Source organism: Aquarana catesbeiana, linkage group LG09 (assembly GCF_042186555.1).
Source record: "Aquarana catesbeiana isolate 2022-GZ linkage group LG09, ASM4218655v1, whole genome shotgun sequence".
In the NCBI taxonomy this organism is placed as follows: domain Eukaryota; kingdom Metazoa; phylum Chordata; class Amphibia; order Anura; family Ranidae; genus Aquarana; species Aquarana catesbeiana.
The window spans coordinates 219,410,723-219,428,665 of NC_133332.1; the positions used below are offsets into that span (position 1 = coordinate 219,410,723).

A 17,943-nucleotide genomic window follows, 5' to 3' on the forward strand; every position below is an offset into this window, starting at 1 on the left:
CACAACTGATTGGAAAAGTGCAATGTCAGCAAGACTGTGGTGTTTTCCCTAACATGATCTGGAGCTGTAAATTATACAGCTTTGGAATGTCTGCTGGTTTTAGGACCTCACAATTCATGTAATAATTATAACTTCTCTTTCTTAGCTTCCACTTTCGAGGTTTTTATATTTCAGAATTGGCGGTTGCTGTATTCTGCTGAATGCTTGAGAACAGCAAAGTGGAGTTGTAATCTTGCTGGAATTTTAAATAAACATTTATGTTTCCATACCTCCCAGTATCCTCCTATGGATTGTCCACCAAAATTCTCTGATTTTTCAGACATATCCTACCTTATTAAGGTCCACCAACTCACTGTTCCCAAAATCTTTTTTTTTTTATATTAACCACAGTTGTTACAGATGCATTAATGGATCTGTCCTACCCTTGTCCAACTCTCCCAGTGGCAGGCAGTGCAGATGCCTAGTGGTACAGTATATAGTTTATATTTTATGTGGCCTTAAATCTTGAGAGTTCACTCCTGGCATGGTGAAGGTGGAAAGTAAAAGCTGGGCCCCGCTTAGCAGTGTCCTGGGAGTTTAAGGCTACTTTCACACTGAGGCGCTTTACAGGCATTTTAGCGCTAAAAATAGCGCCTGTAAAGTGTCTCTCCTGTCAGTGTAGTGTGAAGGCCCGAGTGCTTTCACACTGGGGCGGTGCGCTTGCAGGACGTTAAAAAAAGTCCTGCAAGCAGCATCTTTGGGGCGCTTTAGGAGCGCAGCTCCTATAGCACCCCTGCCTATTGAAATCAATGGGCAACGCCACCGAAGCGCCTGCAAAGCACTTCGGCAGCGGCGCTACATGGGCGCTATTAACCCCCTCATCGGCCGCTAGCAGGGGTTAAAAGCGCCCCGCTAGCAGCCAAAAAGCACCGCTAAGACGACGATAAAGTGCCGCTAAAAATAGCTGCGCTTTACCGCCGATGCCCCTAGCGCCTCCATTTAAAAGTGCCCTTAAGGTCAGGCTTCAGCTGGTACGTAAATAGCCTAGAAGGGGAAGAAGGAGAGGGAAGAATATTAGAATAAGGCCATTTTCACACTGAGGCGTTTTACGGGCGTTTTAGCACTAAAAATAGCACTTGAGAAGCGCCTGTAAACTATCTCTTCTGCAGCCCCAGTGTGAAAGGCGGAGTGCTTTCACACTGGAGCGGTTCGGTTGCAGGATGGGAAAAAAAGTCCTGCAAGCAGCACCTTTGGGGCGGTGCAGGAGTGGTGTACAACACCGCTCCTGCACTGCCCCTGCCATTGAAATCAATGTCCAGTGCTGCCAAAGTGCCTGCAAAGTGCTTTGGCAGCGGCGCTTTGCGGGCGCTTTTAACCATCTTTCTGCTGCTAGCAGGGAGGGGGGGGTGTTAAAAGCGCAGCTAAAACGACGGTAAAGCGCCGCTAAAACAAGCACCGCTTTACCGACAACGCGGCCAGAGCATCGATGTAAAAGTGGCCAAAAAGTATTGGCAGTTCACTTTTTGACACTACTTTAGAAAAGGTGAAAACTTTCAGTTTGCAGAATCTCCTCCAGCCCTCTAGCTGTCCAGCGTTCTATTGTTTGTACTAATTAATTTACATCCAGTCTTACTTAAATGATAACCAAGCTTTGCGGTTTTGAAGGGTGATGTACTGATAAAAGTATGTTCCTCAAACATTTCCAGATCTAAAAAACAAAAAAAAAATGAACGTGAATCATTAAGTTTGGCATCTGGCTTTAAGGCAGATTTGTATTTATTGAGTGTCATTTCTTTGTGTTTTGTTTATGCCCTCCCCTGAAGTAGTGCATTGCATGTTACATTTTGCGGGCAAATTAATTTCACGTCTTCTGCTTTGTGCCATCTGCCTTTCATATTTTCCTCCCAAAGACTTGTAAAGTTGTCAAATCATGCTTTAGCATAGAAGTGAAAGAAGACAGCAGAGGTTTGGTTTACACATCTGACCTTTTTTTTATAAATCAGTTATATGCAGTCTTCTGAAAGACTGGACTCTGTCATTCTAATGTGCATTAGCGTCGCGTGTTTTAGCCTCATGAATACTTTTGATATTTTAATGAAAGGTCTTTTTTATTAGCTTAGAAATTCTGCATAGCTTTTCTCCATTACATTCTTTTGTCCTACCTAATTACAGACTAAATCGCAAATGGTATCGGTCTTCTGTGAACTTAGTAAATTTGACAGCAAGAGTACCATAGTTTCTCTATGCTCTGTAGTCAGATTTTAAATTCCAGCAATTTTTTTTTTCTTTTCAGGTCATCAGGGCAGTTTTCTTCATTTGCTTCCTTGATTGTGGTAATTTTCAACATACACCTACTACACAGCTCGGCAACACATTAAATAGGGGTTGTTATTGTATTCTTCCATATTGGCTTTTACTGCTATGCTAGTTATACAAAGAATAATCCTTGCCTATGAGACCAGTGCTTCTTTACTTTTCAGCAGTGCGCAGCCAGTGATGAATTCTGTTTGAGAATGTATCAGTTGTTTCTGAACTGTAACTGATAAATTGTGCCATGCATTTCATTTTTTTGTTCTTTGTTAGAAGAAGAATCGGATTTCATTAGCACGGCATTTCTTAAAAAAAAAAATGTTCAGGGCATAGAGCTGCATTTGCCGACATTTTTCTGTAGGAGTAAGCTCCAGGGCTGCTTTCATTATCCTTTTTTTTTTTTTTTTTATTATTTGTAATCATTTGTATTTCTTACTCAAGTTTTCCAAGGATTGCTGCCTGGGAGTGTTTTTACAAGAGGACAGAATGCAATTTTGGCTCTGCTTTTTGTGGGGTTTTTTTTCGTAACAGATGATTTGTTTAACTGTTTGGGAAAAAAGTAAAACTGATTGGTGACCATCCAACTTTACCTTAATATTTACTGGTTTCTTTAAATGACCAGTCAGTGGTCAGACTGAAATGGCTTCTAGAATTGCCCTGTGACATTGCAGTGCCTCTCGCAGCATCTGTAGGAGAGGATCTGTGCATGCAGGGAATCCAAAGTGTTATGTATTGCTCCAGGGCTGCTGTTAGAAATCATGGGTCTCTCACCCTCCCCTGAAAATGTCAAAAGCATAACTTTCCTACAACTACACTAAAATCATTCCAAATGAAAAGAAACAGCCAAAATACAAAAGTAGATAAATACTAGAACTATGAATCAGTCTTCCAAGTGTGTGAATCATTTTTTAGAGTCCTCAAAAATCAACAAAAACATTTAAATTGTATTGCAAAAAGCGAAGAAAAATAAGCATGTAAATGAACCAGAGTCCTTTCAAAATTCAATACTACAATAAATTATATTGAAAATATTTTTTTTTTGTAAGTGTGTGAACGCAGGGATGGGCGTTTTGCTATAGCCGGCTGGCTTTTATATTTTATTAAGCTCCTTAAATATAGGTGCATTACTTTTATTTAATAAATTGGTCCTTTTGGTTTTATGCTATGGCGAGTCTGTTTTCTCCTTGGTTCGTTTCGAGTTCCATCTCTAACTGAGATTGATTTCCCTGGGATCCGCCTTCAAGCTCAACATCATCTGTCCGGCTCTATCGCAGGTGATCTCTGGATAAGAGTTGCTGTCTGAATTCAACCGGTGATTAAAGGCCCGGGCTTCATTATTAGCCGCACGCGCTATCCAGCTTAGTTTCTGGTAAGCCTAAAATCTTTGTGGTGGAGGGATTGTCGTGTCTGTGAGTCACTGTCACACGGAGAAGATCCTGAAAAGCGATTTTATTTACTGTAAAGAGCGATTCACACAACTTTACTTTGCACCTTCAAATGTGTGTTGACATTTGTTAAGACTCATAAAAGTGATTCACTCACTTACAAAAAATTTATTTTCAATATAATTTATTGTGGTTTTGAATTTTGGGAGGACCCTGAAAGGTTATCTACACATTTTTAAGAGCGATTTATTCAATAATTTTTTCTATTTCTATATTTTTCTTTTTCATCCTTTACTTTTATTTTCATTTTTATTTTATCTTTTTGATTAAGTGGTTCATTTACATGCTTCATTTTCTTTGCTTTTTGCAATACAATTTAAAGGTTTTTGGTGATTTTTGAGGACTCTGAAAAGCGATTCACACACTTGGAAGAGCGATTCACAGTTCTACTATTCATTTACTTTTGTATTTTGACTGTTTCTTTTCATTTGGAATCTCTCATGTGATTATTAGCACAGCTCTTTCAACCCTTTTAACGCCTTTCTGTATGTATCTTACAGTTGAGCCGCTGCTGTTCTTACATGTAGTTTAATAGGTCCTTAGCGAGGTTTGCTTTCTATGTACACAAAATCATTCGTGGACCACAAACACAGCATAACTTGAAATGGATACCGTAATTAATGAGATTCCTGCTAAATCTGAAAGATAAAACTGTATTGAGGTAATAAAGCTCTGTGTGTCTGGGGTTGATTCACACGGCACCGTGGCCTGTACGGTGTGAATCAGTGATTTATGTGGCTGGAGCTGTGTGCAGAAAGCCTGGTATGTGGATGAAGGTATACAGCCCTGAACACCCAGTGCGCATTCGGTGACACCCACACCTGCACACCTGTCAAAGCTGTGTTCCTACAGCTGCTGCATCCCCATAATGTAACAGGTGGCTCCAGCCGTATGAACAAACCACTCATTCATACAGCCAGCGTACGCCCCCCCCCCGAGTTTAGCTCGCCGGGGCTGCTACCCCTTTTAGCTGCAGAGGCAGTGGCTGGGGGTGTACACATGCTACGATGCTTTACTTCAGGGCTGCGGAAGGAATCCTACCCCCTGACGAACGTGATCCATTCTAGTGAATGTCACTGCAATACATGCAGTTGTGGTGCAGTAGTGTGGGGTTGAAGGTCTTAAAGTAGACAGCGATGAGGCGATACAACGCTTCCTATTAAATGCTCTCTGAATAGCGATCCAAATGTGAATTACTCCTAATAGAGCAAAGCACGTGTAAACAAGCCCTTTATTATAGACCCCTTATGTCTCACTTCCAAGAAAGAGGAAACAACTGAGGACACAGATCTCCAATCCTTTTCTTTGCACTGCAGGGAAAATGAACAGGAAGCACTCTGTACAGAGGCTTTCTGTTCATGCACAAACTGAAGCATAGCAAACAATGCCTACTATACTTCAGTTATGAATGAACACAGAAGCGATAGGTACCGCTCACTGTGTTCTTTTAGGAAAGGAAAGAGCTGGTAAATATGACATATATCGGCCCTCAGATAACAAAACAGTCCTTAAGTGCTAAAATTTGCAGTCATTAAAAAATCATCATTGTGTCATATCTGATATGTAAAAATTGTCTGGAATCCAGTGCAGCTGTCAACTTCTAGGAAAAGTGAACATCAAAAATACACCAACAGACAGCGTTCAATGGGGCCAGAAGGATGAGAGAACTAGAGCTATCCAAGTTAATTTAATAAAAAAATGCACACCAAAAATTTATTAAAATCACAACAGTCAAATGAAAAAGATCAAATATAAGAAAAAACTTGAATGAGAAAACATCAATTTCATTGTTGAATTGAGTTGATTTTCAGTATATTTCAACAATGAAATTGATGTTTTCTCATTCAAGTTTTTTCTACTATTTGATCTTTTTCATTTGACTGTTGTGATTTTTAATTCATTTTTGGCGTGCATTTTTTTATTAAATGAATTTGGACTTGGATATCTCTAGTTCTCTCATCCTTCTGGCCCCATTGAGCGCTGTCTGTTGGTGTATTTTTATATAGCGGCCCTCCCCTGCTCACACAGGAGGACTTAATCCTCCTGTGCCCCGTAGCAGCTACAGTTGGCGGGAGGTAGTGGAGGAGAAGCTGACAGTGCTGGGGTGGGGCACAGGGAACACAGTGTCATCAGAGCTACAGTGGTGGGGGGGGGACAGGTTTTGGCTCCTTCTGCAGCAGCTGAAAGCCTGCAGGAAGAAAAGGAGGAGAAGCCGGCTGTGCTGCAAAGGGAACCACGGGGGGATCGATTTTAGTGATAAGGCAGTACAGGTGCCCTCAGAAGGGCCAGCTGTACTGCCTTATCAGTGGCCATATCCTGCTCATGAAACAGAATACTCGTATGTGCTTGTGGCTTAGAAAAAAACACTTTTCTGTATATATTGTGTAATTATATATGTATTCAGGGTAGTAGTCCAAATTGTGCTTTGTTGCTTCTTTTCAATAGAACTCTGACTAAAATATCCTCCTCTGAGCCTGTTTGTGCTTTAATTTCAGCGGCTGTTTAACATCTCTGTGAACTGCTCTGTCTGACATATAGCCACTAAAGAGACTTTCGGAGATACATACATAAAAATATAGCACAATAAGCAAGTGAAGATTGAAAATGTCTTCCTGATAAACTGGACAATAATGACTCAGTAGAGTACTCTCTAAAAATACAATTTATTTATCCTGTAAGATTGAATTTGCTTGCAAGTGTTTCCTGTTTTTAACATACCATTGGCATAATTTAATATAAAAATTTACACTTTGTATGCCTTACCTTTTTTATGTTCTTATTTTACCCTCTCCATATTACATCATACAATCTTTTATTTATGGTGTTGATAAATGTAGATGGTTCTTATTAGGGGTGCAATGGATCGCCATCGATCCGTGATCCGATCCGTGGAGGTTGATCCGTATGGGACACCCGCGATCCGCGGAGCGCTCTGTGGCCTCGGCCATAGGAAAGGCCATGGCTTCGGCCTAGCTCCGGAGCGGCGGCCATCTTGGTACACCCGGCGGCCGTTTAGCATGTGATCGCTCAGTCAAATGACGGAGCGATCACTTGTAACAAACCGGCGTCATGTCATGACGCCGGTTCCTCTCTCCCCTCTGTGTACTGATCTGTACAGTGGAGGGGAGAGATCGGATGGCAGCAGTGCCAATACTCTGCAATGCCCTGCCAATACTCTGCAATGCCCTGCCAATAGGGAGATTGTGGATATTACAGTGGGGGAGATTTTTTTTTTGTTGATCCGAAAATGATCCGAACCGTGACTCCTGATCCGAGGAACAATCCGAACCGTGCGTTTTTTGATCTGTTGCACCCCTAGTTCTTATGCCAGAAATGATGGGCACCGTAGAACTGCCAAGATGTCACCACCTGACCTTATTTCTTGGTTGCAGTGACTTGAAAAACACTTATTACTAAAGACACGTTCACAGTTTGGTGTGTGCTCAGCAGAGGAATGATTCCGACCTTTTGGCTGGGTTGCAGGAAATTATTTGACTTTAAAGCTTGGGCCTGTCTGCATTTTCTGTTCGTATATACAAGCTTTTAAATGGGAATCTATTTCATGTGAAAAAATAAGTCCAGGACTTCTGGGCAGGGAGCCAAAACCCCTGTTTTATGGGTGTCTTATTTTAGACCCTTTCTAGTCAGAGAACTCCTGTCAAATATGTAACGTTTCCATTTAAACTCGATTGGCTGAATAATTTTATATTACCATTCCTCTTGTGTGTCCCTCTTCATAAATAAACCTGGTTGGCAATATTCTTAATTCCTGAGCATCTCAGTAGTCGGATATATTGTATTCAGCACATTTGTTATTTTGACATTTTGTGCCAGCTTCTTGGAACATAATTTTAGGTGGTGCCTATTCTTTGTTATGAATATGTTATGGGACAGATTTCTTTTGCCACCAGACAAGTGTTGGTTCTAAAGTAATATTGGTATTAGGATTATGGCTGTTGTAAGGTTGTGTTTTGGGATTAAGATTTAGTGTGAGGATGAGTCTTCTGGTTAAAGACAACTCCTGCCAAAATGTATTTTCATTTTCAATAGAATAGAATAGGGTTACAACTTCTGGTTCTTTTTTTTTGTTTTTGTTTTTTTTTTTTTGCTGTCTGCTGGAAAGAAATCCCTGCCCTTTGAAGATCGGTGACACCAGGAAATAGAGTTAAGAGAGTGGGGGTTACTGGTTCAGGAAGCACATATGCCAATAAAAGCCATATAGACTAAATCTCTTCCTCACCAAAAACAAAGGTTTTGGTTGCTGTCTCTGTCCCCTTTGGAGATATTTTACATCACTTCTTGCTCCTTTTATTCAGGGCACAAAGTAAGGGGAAATCCCCCCAATGGCTAGTGTTGCAAGTGTGCCAAAATGACTAAAAAGCACACATAGGTTGATTGACTAAAGGCAAATAGGTTGTTCACATTCCCTCAGCTTGGTGAATGTGGTGGAAATTCACTTTGCAAAGAATACCCAATCACAATTAAGGAAGAAAAAAAATGGGGCTAGGAATTAGGGTTGCACATGATTGGACATTAGAAGTCTGCAGAGTTTTATCTCATTCACTTATGTAAAGGAAAATTCCCTTTCAAAGTGAGTGGCCTATTTGCCTTTAGTAAGTCAACCGCGGTGTCTCTAGGACCCTGGTAACTACGAACCCTGGGATGCTGTAATATGTAGATCTGAGCTTATGCCATGAAAGCTGACTTACCCCTTCTGCTTGTGACAATTCTCCATAGGTCCTCAAGGCCTCCCTACACATTACAGGATAGTTTTGAGGTTGTTGTAAGAGGTGGACCCACTAAAGATTAGACTTTCTATTTCGGAGTCCCAGGCCACTTGGGATGCTGTGCAAATGTATGTCCACATAGTATCTGTTTTTAACTTGGGATGCTGTGCAAATGTATGTCCACATAGTATCTGCTTTTAGCCATGAGCCCAGTTTATTGCACTTTAAGTTCGAGTGTAAGTGTTTAGGTTGACACTAAAGTCAAGTAAAAAAAAAAGTAAATTCTATTCAATACATTTACATTACAATACATTTATTGGAAATCCCTTCTAATTGCAGCATCACAAAGACATTCATAAAAATAAAATTAAAATCTCCACAGCTACATCTCCCTAAAGTGGATGTAAACCTGATTCATAAAATTTGACCTGGGCACATATATCTGTAGTGTTTATGTATCTCTCTCCAAAGCTCTTAGTCCCTGTGTCTTTCTTCTCCAAGACGGGAGATAAAAGCAGCTGGAAATTTGTGTATGGGTGGGTGCTATAAATAGATTAGCAGAGAACGGGTCTATTCACAGCACAGCTCTGCAAGTATCTTGGTTCCTCTGCCTTTGTGGAGGGGAGGGGGGTGTGCCTTTCCTCTAATCAGCTGTCACACAGTGTATGCCAAGACTCCACTCCCACAGCTGAAAGAGGAAGTAAAAAAACGTACACGATGTTCACTATTTAAACAGTATATAAAGCTGAAGACAGCAGATATACACATATAACATCTGAGGCTATTCACTTCACTGGGTATATGTGAGGGTTTACATGCACTTTAATGAGTGTGGCTACATTCATTCTACATAACCCGACTGTATGTTAGAACGTAGCTGCTGAGATAGACTAAAGCAGTAGGTTCTGATGCACCCAGGCTGGTGTGTAAAAGCAGAGAGAAAACACCCATGAACCACCCTGAAGTAAAAAAGGGAAGCATGCGCATTTGATTTCAGCATTTGCAAAGACATCTGTGATTTCCACTTTCAGCTGAGTGGTGCCATAACTGCAGTATGTGTGCACTGCTCACACCCACAGACAGGAAGTGAAGGGAAAGGGGCATGCGGAGATGAGATTTATTACACAAAAGCATGGTATGTGAACGTTTTTGCCCCTTTTAAAGACTTGTCAAGTGTATAGTATTGTATGATTTTGAATTTCCTTATTATGACACTTTTTAGGGGTGCATATACATTCATATTGTTTTTGCTGCAGTTTTGGAATTTTGGTAGACTTGTCTATGCTATAATGTCTAATATATACAGTATGATGAACAACAACAGTTTTTATTTTTTTTAATGGGCTAAATTGTCTTGTTAAATTATTCTTTTTGAATATTTATGGCTTAGTATGAGCTTCCTGATGAGTTCAACACTCATTTAGGACCTCTGTTTTCTTCATTGTATGCAGAAGGGCAATCCAGAATGGCTTATATTGAGAAGCGTGTTGCAAAGGGGGCAAACCAAAGTTTTAACCTTCCAACCTTGGGGTTTTAAGGTGTTCTAGAAGAAACCAACTCTAGATGCTTCAATTTTGACTGCTGTCAAGTTGCGTATTTTAGCTTTAGTTCAGGTACATTCAGGTAAAATGTTTTGCCCTGGGTGGATCATTGGTTAATTATACTTGTCCTCTTGAATTGCTCTTTACTTTTTTTTTTACCCCGTTTCAACTCCGTGGACTGAGATTGTCCAGAGACCTGTACTGCGTTCTCCAGAGAAACATTATCTGCGTGCTGCAGTTTTTGATACACTGTTTAGCTTAAGACTTCTGTTAAGAATCCTTCAATGTTGATATTTTATCCCTAGCTGACCTGCCAAACTCAAACCTACAAGCCCCGTGTTTCCTGAAAAAAAATATAGACAGTTTGCCAGTAAATTAAGAAATTTTCCACAAGAGTTAGCCCTCTAAAGACGTGCAAATTTACACTTATACGACAAAAAGGAGGTTTTCTATGTTTTGTCTGGGAAGTTGGATCATTTAGTCTGCAGTTGCAACACTGACTGGATTTTCTTGGGTGTGTGAATTTGCTGTTAAACTGAATCTTTCTTGAAAATGTAATATTTGAGTCTTTGTAGATGCCCTTTCTTGAATCTCTAGAGGCGACAAGATGCTTAAAGTGTTACTAAACCCACAATAGTAAAATAAGTCTGTATATGCAGTAAAGCATGCTTTTTATACTAGCTGTAAAACCTAAGGGGCATTGTGTGAAAAAGCCTGATTGATCCTGTCTTCTCTGATCCTCCCCTTTTTTTGCTGTCCCAAATCTATCTGCTAATAGCACAAAGCCCTAGGAGGCACTCTGCACATGCTCAATTTGGTGTGCTAGAGAGTTTTTTTTTTTTTTTTTTTTTTTTGGAGAGGGTGCATGTGATCAGCACAGGGCCAATCAGCACTGTCCAGACAGAGGCCAGGTCTCATGCAGCTTCATAGGACAGTCAGAGGAGAATGAAAACTCTTCCTATAAGTTTTAACCAGTGCTCGGTTGGACACTGATAGAGCTCACAAGACTGCTATATGTTGTCACATGAAAAGCTATAATAAAATATTTACAAAAATGTGAGAGTTGTACTCACTTTTATGAGATACTGTATATACCATAAACTGGCCAATGCCCCTGGAAGCTGGAAATCACCAAAGAAGATATTTCTCTATTTCAGTGATCTCCACTTGCTTCTGGGTCCCGTGCTGAGCGTCAGGCCTGATTCATTGTAAATACAGGAGGTTGGCCGCTCAGCATGGGCGCCACATAGAGATTGCTTTGCTTTTTCTGAATGAATGCAAGGTGTTCTCTGATTTGACGAGGTGGAAAGCACAACACCATTAGTCCACCTCGTATTCCACCTTATCCAATCAGAGAACGCAAAGCATTCTCTGAAAAAAAAAAAAAAAACAGTGTTGAGTAGCCAACCTCCTGTATTCACAATACAGGAGAGCAGCTGCTTGGCGCGGTACCAGGAAGCAAATGGAGATCACTGAAGTAGCGGTTTCTGCTTCAGTGATTTACAGCTTCCTGCAGCATCGGCCTGGTATGTCATATACAGAAGTACGTTGGACCAAGCATGACTATTGTAACTATCTATGCCTGGAATTATACTTTAAGGTCCATGGGGGTGTAGCCAACCTCCCTGTATGTGGCTTGAAGAGGAAAATGACTCCAGTTTGAACAGAAGGATATGGTGATTGGTAAACCTAGAACAAATATAAACTTCCAAAGCCATACAAGCTGAGTAAAGGTACATAAGTGTCTGATTGCACCATCAGTCGCTTTTTTAAGTAGCAATGGGCTCAAAGGAATAAGGACAAGGAGGACTCCACTGCTGAAAGAAAAACACAAAATGCCAGACTGGAATTTTCTAAAATGCATATTGACAAGCCACAGTGCTACTGGAAGAATGTCCTTTGTGCAGATGAGACAAAACTTGAGCTTTTGGCAAGCCACATCAGCTTTATGTTCACCAAGGAAAAAACATGAATCTTTGAAAGAAAATATCGCTGTAACTATTGTGAAATGTTGAGGCTGCTGGGTTTTATATTTTAGGGATACTTTGTGCCAGGGAACAATTCATATTGCCTAGTGTCAGAAGGCTCATTTGCAGGTAATGAGTCCTCAAACAGGATAATGACCCAAAACACACAGCTACAAGCACCCAAAAAATGGCTAGGAACAAAACATTGAACTATTCTGAAGTGGCCTTTTATGATCTCTGATCTGAATCCTAATGAACATCTATGGAGAGAGGTGAGACATGCAATTTGGAGAATGCACCCTTCACACCTGAGACAGCTAAAGCAGTTAAAAGTGGGTCGACCTACCTGTTGGCGGGTGCAGTCTCTGACAGCTACACAAATTTCTTGTTTGCAGTAATTGCCTCTAAAGATTTAATATAAGGTTAAAGTGATACTAAACGCAAAAGCAAACATTTATTATATTGCAGCTTAAAATTGTTAGATGTAATAGTTGCATTAGTTTTCTATTTTCATTTTTTTCCTTTTATTTTAACCTGGTGACCCAGCCAGTAATTCTGTTTGTGAGCAGAATAAGCTCTCCTGCAAATTTAGCAGTTAGAGTGTTGAGACAAAATCTCAAAAGAATAAAAACTGTTGCTTTAACATTACGTAACTGCAGTGTGAGCTGGCGTTTGTCTTCAATTTGTTAGTGTATCTAAATATTCTAGTACATCTAACACACTGCTCCCTCCAGACTGATCATGCTCTTGTCCCAAGGTGCTCCTGTGCGCCTTCATCCAGAGTGGGCCACTGTAATACAGGAGATGTATTACTGGCTAGATCACCAGGTGAAAACAGAGGGAGAAGTGCCCCCCCCCCCTCCTAATAATGCAGTCACCACAGCTTGGTAAGCTGCACTATATGAAAGTTTTGTGTTTAACACCACTTTTTAGAACCACATTAGTCAGAAGTTTTTTTATCTTATTGCATGCTATGCATTAGGATAAAAAACCTGTGCAGCAACCCCCCTAATACTTACCAGAGCCCATCTCAATCCAGCGATGTTGCAGGAGTGTGCCTCGGGCTGCCCAGCACTCTCCCTTCTCATTGGCTTAGACGGTAGTAGGCGCCATTGGCTCCTGCTGCTATCAAAGTCAGTGAGCCAATGGGGAGAGAGAGGGGACGGGGCTGAACTGGGACTCCGTGTGTGAATGGACACACAGGACACAGAGCAGCGGCTCGGTTGCCCTATAGCAAGCTGCTTGCTTGAGGGAGGGGCCAGAAGCGCCAGGGAGGTATCTGAGAATAGGGGGATCAGGGCTGCTCTGTGCAAAACCACTGCACAGAGCAAGCAGGTATAACACAATTGTTATTTTTAAAGAAAAAAACTGAGACTTAGGGTCCCATCATTTTTGGCCATGACATTTTCAATTGTTTTACTGTTTAGGATATTCTGCTGAATTAAAAATCAAAAGTAAGGTTTGATCCTTATTAAATATGGAACAAATAATGAGGGATACCAATTACTTCTGTTGATTTCAATGAGCAGGGATGCTTTAGGAGCGGTGTATACACTGCTCCTAAAGCACCTCTAAGATGCTGCTTGCAGGACTTTTTTTTAGCATCCTGCTAGCGCACCTCTCCAGTGTGAAAGCACTCGGGCTTTCACACTGGAGTGAGAGGAGAGGCGCTTTGCAGGTGCTGTTTTTAGCGCTATATCGCCTGTAAAGCTCCACAGTGTGAAAGCAGCCTAGTTTAACTTTATTGTTAAATTTTCATTAGTGGTCAATAGACAAAGTCAACAGAAGACAAGGAAACGATGGCCATAAAATACTGAAGATCTTTACCTTCCAGTTACAATGTCCACCATTGCAGTATTTTGCTGGAAGTTTAGTAGGTAGACCCCACCTTTTAAAATAAAGCTGCTGACTGAGCTTACATTACCATTTTTGAGTGGACTGCCTCTTTAAATGCGGTTTATCATCCTTTTAATGAAAAAGCAGTAACGTTTTCTAGCGCTGAAAAACACTTTAAATTAAAAAGCACATTTTGCTCATAGGTGTCTTGAAGAAATCCAGTTATTTTGCATTTTATTTTTTTTCCAAATCCATGTCTTTGTGCTTAAAATAACCAAGGCATGTAGAGCTAAAAAAAATTCACCACCATTCTCTACTTCCCTTCTGTATCGCTCAGCTGTTTTGGAGGTAGGATCTTTTCCAGCAGCAAGTGAATATCAGGACTGCAGACCTGCCCTGAAGAAATGTGGACTGGTAGATTCATGGGCTGGCCCAGTAAAGACATAGCTGTTCCTGTAAGTGCATATCCACTTTGTTCTCCTACACCAGATCCAGAGGTGTAAGGGGAGGTACAGCTGTACATACTAGTGGCAATAAGCACTACTGCTGACCTGATTTAAATTTTAGATGCCATAAAAAATCTACAGTGGCCCCACATTCAAGGTCTAAAAAAGTATAAGTTTACTATTTTTTTCTTTTTTTTTACATTTTAGAGAGAAGAGGGCCCTCTATCAGGTTTTTACTGCTCCCCCAATATTCCATGATGAATTTCCCAATTTCCATCTCTGGAGCACATTCTCCATATATTTCTCTAAAGCATCTCTACTGGGACCAGTGCTCCCATAATACCAAAGTTTCACATCAAAGCCAAGCTCTGAATATTATAAAATGGGAATGAGTGAGATTTCCCTGCCTGAATTCAGGGGCAATGGTTTAGATACTGAAGAGGTAAGACCTTGCTGGAGTACAATTAGGACTAATACATTTGGGGTGACGTTTCAGTGCAATTAATTTATAAGGTTCTTCATATACCCCCCTCATTTACCTGATGACTGTATCGATCATATAGAACAAATAACACAGCCCGGTAAAAATAGGATTTTCTTTTCCATTTTTATTGACAACCCTTTACAACAAGCAGTTGGTAGTACACAAAAAAAATTAAAAAAAACTGTCATATGAAACAATATGGGATGACAAACTTGGATTCATAATGAAGTGCCAGTTTGTGACAAAGTCTAAAAGTGCCGTGTGGCAAAATGTGAACCGTAGCGATGTATGGCAGATCCACATTGCCTAATATGGATCTCTGGAGAGTGGGCATGTGAAATGAAACCTGTCTTTCTATCACAATATATGTTAATCCACTATTTCTAGAATTTAACAACTTAAAGTGCACCTATTATGTCATAAAAGACTACATACAATCCCCATTTAAAAAAAAGTTTTAAATAAGTTATTGCACTATAGCAACAATAAGCACTTATACACACAGTGATCAGCTTCCCGCCTTGTCCACACAGTGATCAGCTTCCCTAGCTATCATCCTACTTCTCCGCATCACTAGTGGGTATCCTACAACTATTTCTCTCTGGGGAAATCTGTTCATTTTCTGCAGCCTTGCATCCCAGCTGTTTTAATTTAATCTCTGGGAAATAAAATAACTTCCATTGCATGTCCTATATGCTTATCATATCTGAAAAATGTATTTAACTCCCTGGAAACGGTCATTTAGTGATTCTTTGCCTCAACCCCTAATCCAATAGTACCTCTATGGCAATAGGCATTCTGTTTTCATGGTTAATACTAATGGCCAAAATGCTATCAATTACAAAATATTTTTTAATAAAAGCTATTTCTATGCTGTTTCCAGAAAGTGCCTGCAAAAATCAGAGCTGTAGGGGATGCAGCTACTAAGGTAATTTTTAGTTTGATTGCTGCTGGCTTTTTAGTAGAGCTGTTTAGATTCATAAATCAGGAGGTAAAACCTAATTATAGCCTAAGGCTGGATTCACACCTATGCATTTTTTGTGCATTTTGCAGATTTGCACTACAGATCGTGTTCCATAGGAAACAATGTTAAATGGACTCTAATGCAAATCTGCAAAAAGCACTAAAACTGCAGAGGTGTGAATCCAGCCTAAAGGTCACACACTGTTTTTTCATTCAGCCAGCTAGCTGAACATAAAAAAAACCCCCAAAAAACTAACAGAATCCTTCTTACACACAAACGAGGTGAATAGAGGAATCTGATTTTTTTTTTTTTTTTTTTCCATACAATGTTTTTTAGTTGCAGTTTTTTTTGTCAAAGGCTTGCTGCTTGGAAGTTGTTGCACTTTCCTTTTCAGATACTACTGAAATATTAAATATTTTTACTGCTTGGCACCCAACGTTTGCCTGCAAAGGTGGATACCTTTCTTTTTTTATTTGGTTCTAACAGTCATCCGAAAAGAGAGTGTTGGGAGAATGACAGACAAGTAAAAAAGTTAAGAACACAATTTACATGTTTTTCTTTTTATGCAGATGACGTCGAATGTAGCATATGTCATGTATTTGTAAAAAATATATATTTACATATTCATCTAAATACTGTACAGGTAAAGTTTTTGGTTATAGCAAAACACAAGAGAGGTTTTATAAAGAAAGAGGGAAAAGAAAACATACGTGGTACCTGTAGCTACCAATCAGATTCCAGGTGCTGGTTTGCAGCAGAGGATAGAAAACAAAAGTAACTAATTGGTTGTTCCAGGAAACAACATTTTTCCCTTCTACATTTTTTCTTTTATAAACCAGCCCATAGTTCCCTGATTGTGCACTTTTGTGTAGGACATTACAGAATGGGAGTGAGGAGATGGATACAGTACATTTACAGTACATTATTGAGAGTCCATAGTAAAGTGAATCCTCAAAATAGTCCCCGAAGAGTAAAAAATGGCTCCCTTTGGTTTTGGGTAGCCTTGCATGCTTATGTTTTTTTTTTTTTTTCTTTTTTTGTAACTGTACATCTTTGCTATTGTCAGTAAATGAATATAAAACAAAGTATTGAAAGTAACTTTCTATAGCATCCTAGTTTTGTTCTACATCAATTCATTGGAGGTCATGTCCTGTGTCAAAACAACAACAAAACAAAGTGATAATACAAAGGTTTTCGCAGTACATAGTACTTTAACATTTTCTACACTATGGCCTACATATGTGACATATATAGATGTGTTTTTCCTGTTTTCGTTTTCTATAGAGTGATCTTGATTTAGAAGGGGCGATATTAATGTAAACTCAATGGAAATTGAGATTTCTTGGCTTCTTTTTGTATTCTGAGATAGTTTTGACTTATGAATACAGAGGTTAAGGAAATGGTTGTTTTGTTGAGAGATGTCAAAGGACTTGGTGAAGTAAACATTCAACATCTTACAGTACTGGTGGGGACAGTTTCAGTCTATGCATGTCATGAGATTCTCTAGCACATCCTGAACCAAAAACTGCTGAATAGGAGTGCTACCAAAGTAGGAGAGTCTTTTTTGCTTTTCATGTTAATTGGTCCTGAATTCAGTGGAACGTGTTGGGATTAGGTCTGATCATCATAACAACTTTCTTCAGCGAGTAGGATCCACCTCGGAACTCAGCCCAGTAAACACCATCTTGGTAGCGGCTGCGATAGTGCCCTCCTCTGTACCATACACCATTGAGGTTGGAGTGAGCGCAGGCGTTGTACCACCATCCTCCTTTCTGGTAGTGGGCACAATTGCCTAAAATAGAACACAAATTGTTTGCAAGTGATGAAATCACCCCCCCACCACCACCACTACCACCACCACCTACATACAAACTACTTGTGGACCATCAGTTTATTGGTACCATTCTGAGCTCCAAGGTTGGCGTGTTTTTTAGTAAAATTTTATTGAATAAAGGATTTCTAGAAATAAGTATACATTTATTTGGGACTTTTAATATACACCCTGTTGCTGTGCTATATTATAATAGTTTTCTTGGGTTTATTTGCTTTTGTGTTTTGTTTCTTAGTGAAAATTTGTTTATTGAAACAAAATGTGCACTACTCTACTTTTAAGTGTTTTTTTTTTAATTCTTGTATATTTGAGCTGTGACTTTCACATTTGAATTGGTACATTATTTCATTGTATGTAGCACCACTTAACTACTGGAAAGAAACATTTAATTATATTGTTTGGAAATAACCTAA

General features: G+C 39.8%; 2 protein-coding genes across 8 annotated transcripts in view; one reads left to right on the forward strand and one right to left on the reverse strand.

Moving 5' to 3' along the window:
* The window catches only part of RALGPS1 (Ral GEF with PH domain and SH3 binding motif 1), an 839,296-nt gene that overhangs the window by 375,231 nt on the left and 446,122 nt on the right, over positions 1–17,943 (forward strand). The gene's annotated exons all lie outside the window — the stretch shown is intronic.
* ANGPTL2 (angiopoietin like 2) overlaps positions 14,840–17,943 on the reverse strand; it is a 70,506-nt gene continuing 67,402 nt past the window's right edge. For 2 of the 3 annotated variants that reach the window (XM_073599737.1, XM_073599736.1), the window contains one exon: positions 14,840–17,491. In XM_073599737.1, coding sequence (XP_073455838.1) covers positions 17,292–17,491 — 200 coding nt within the window. In that variant the 3' untranslated portion in view covers positions 14,840–17,291. The remainder of the gene's footprint in view (positions 17,492–17,943) is intronic. The other variant, XR_012236047.1, reaches the window with a different exon arrangement.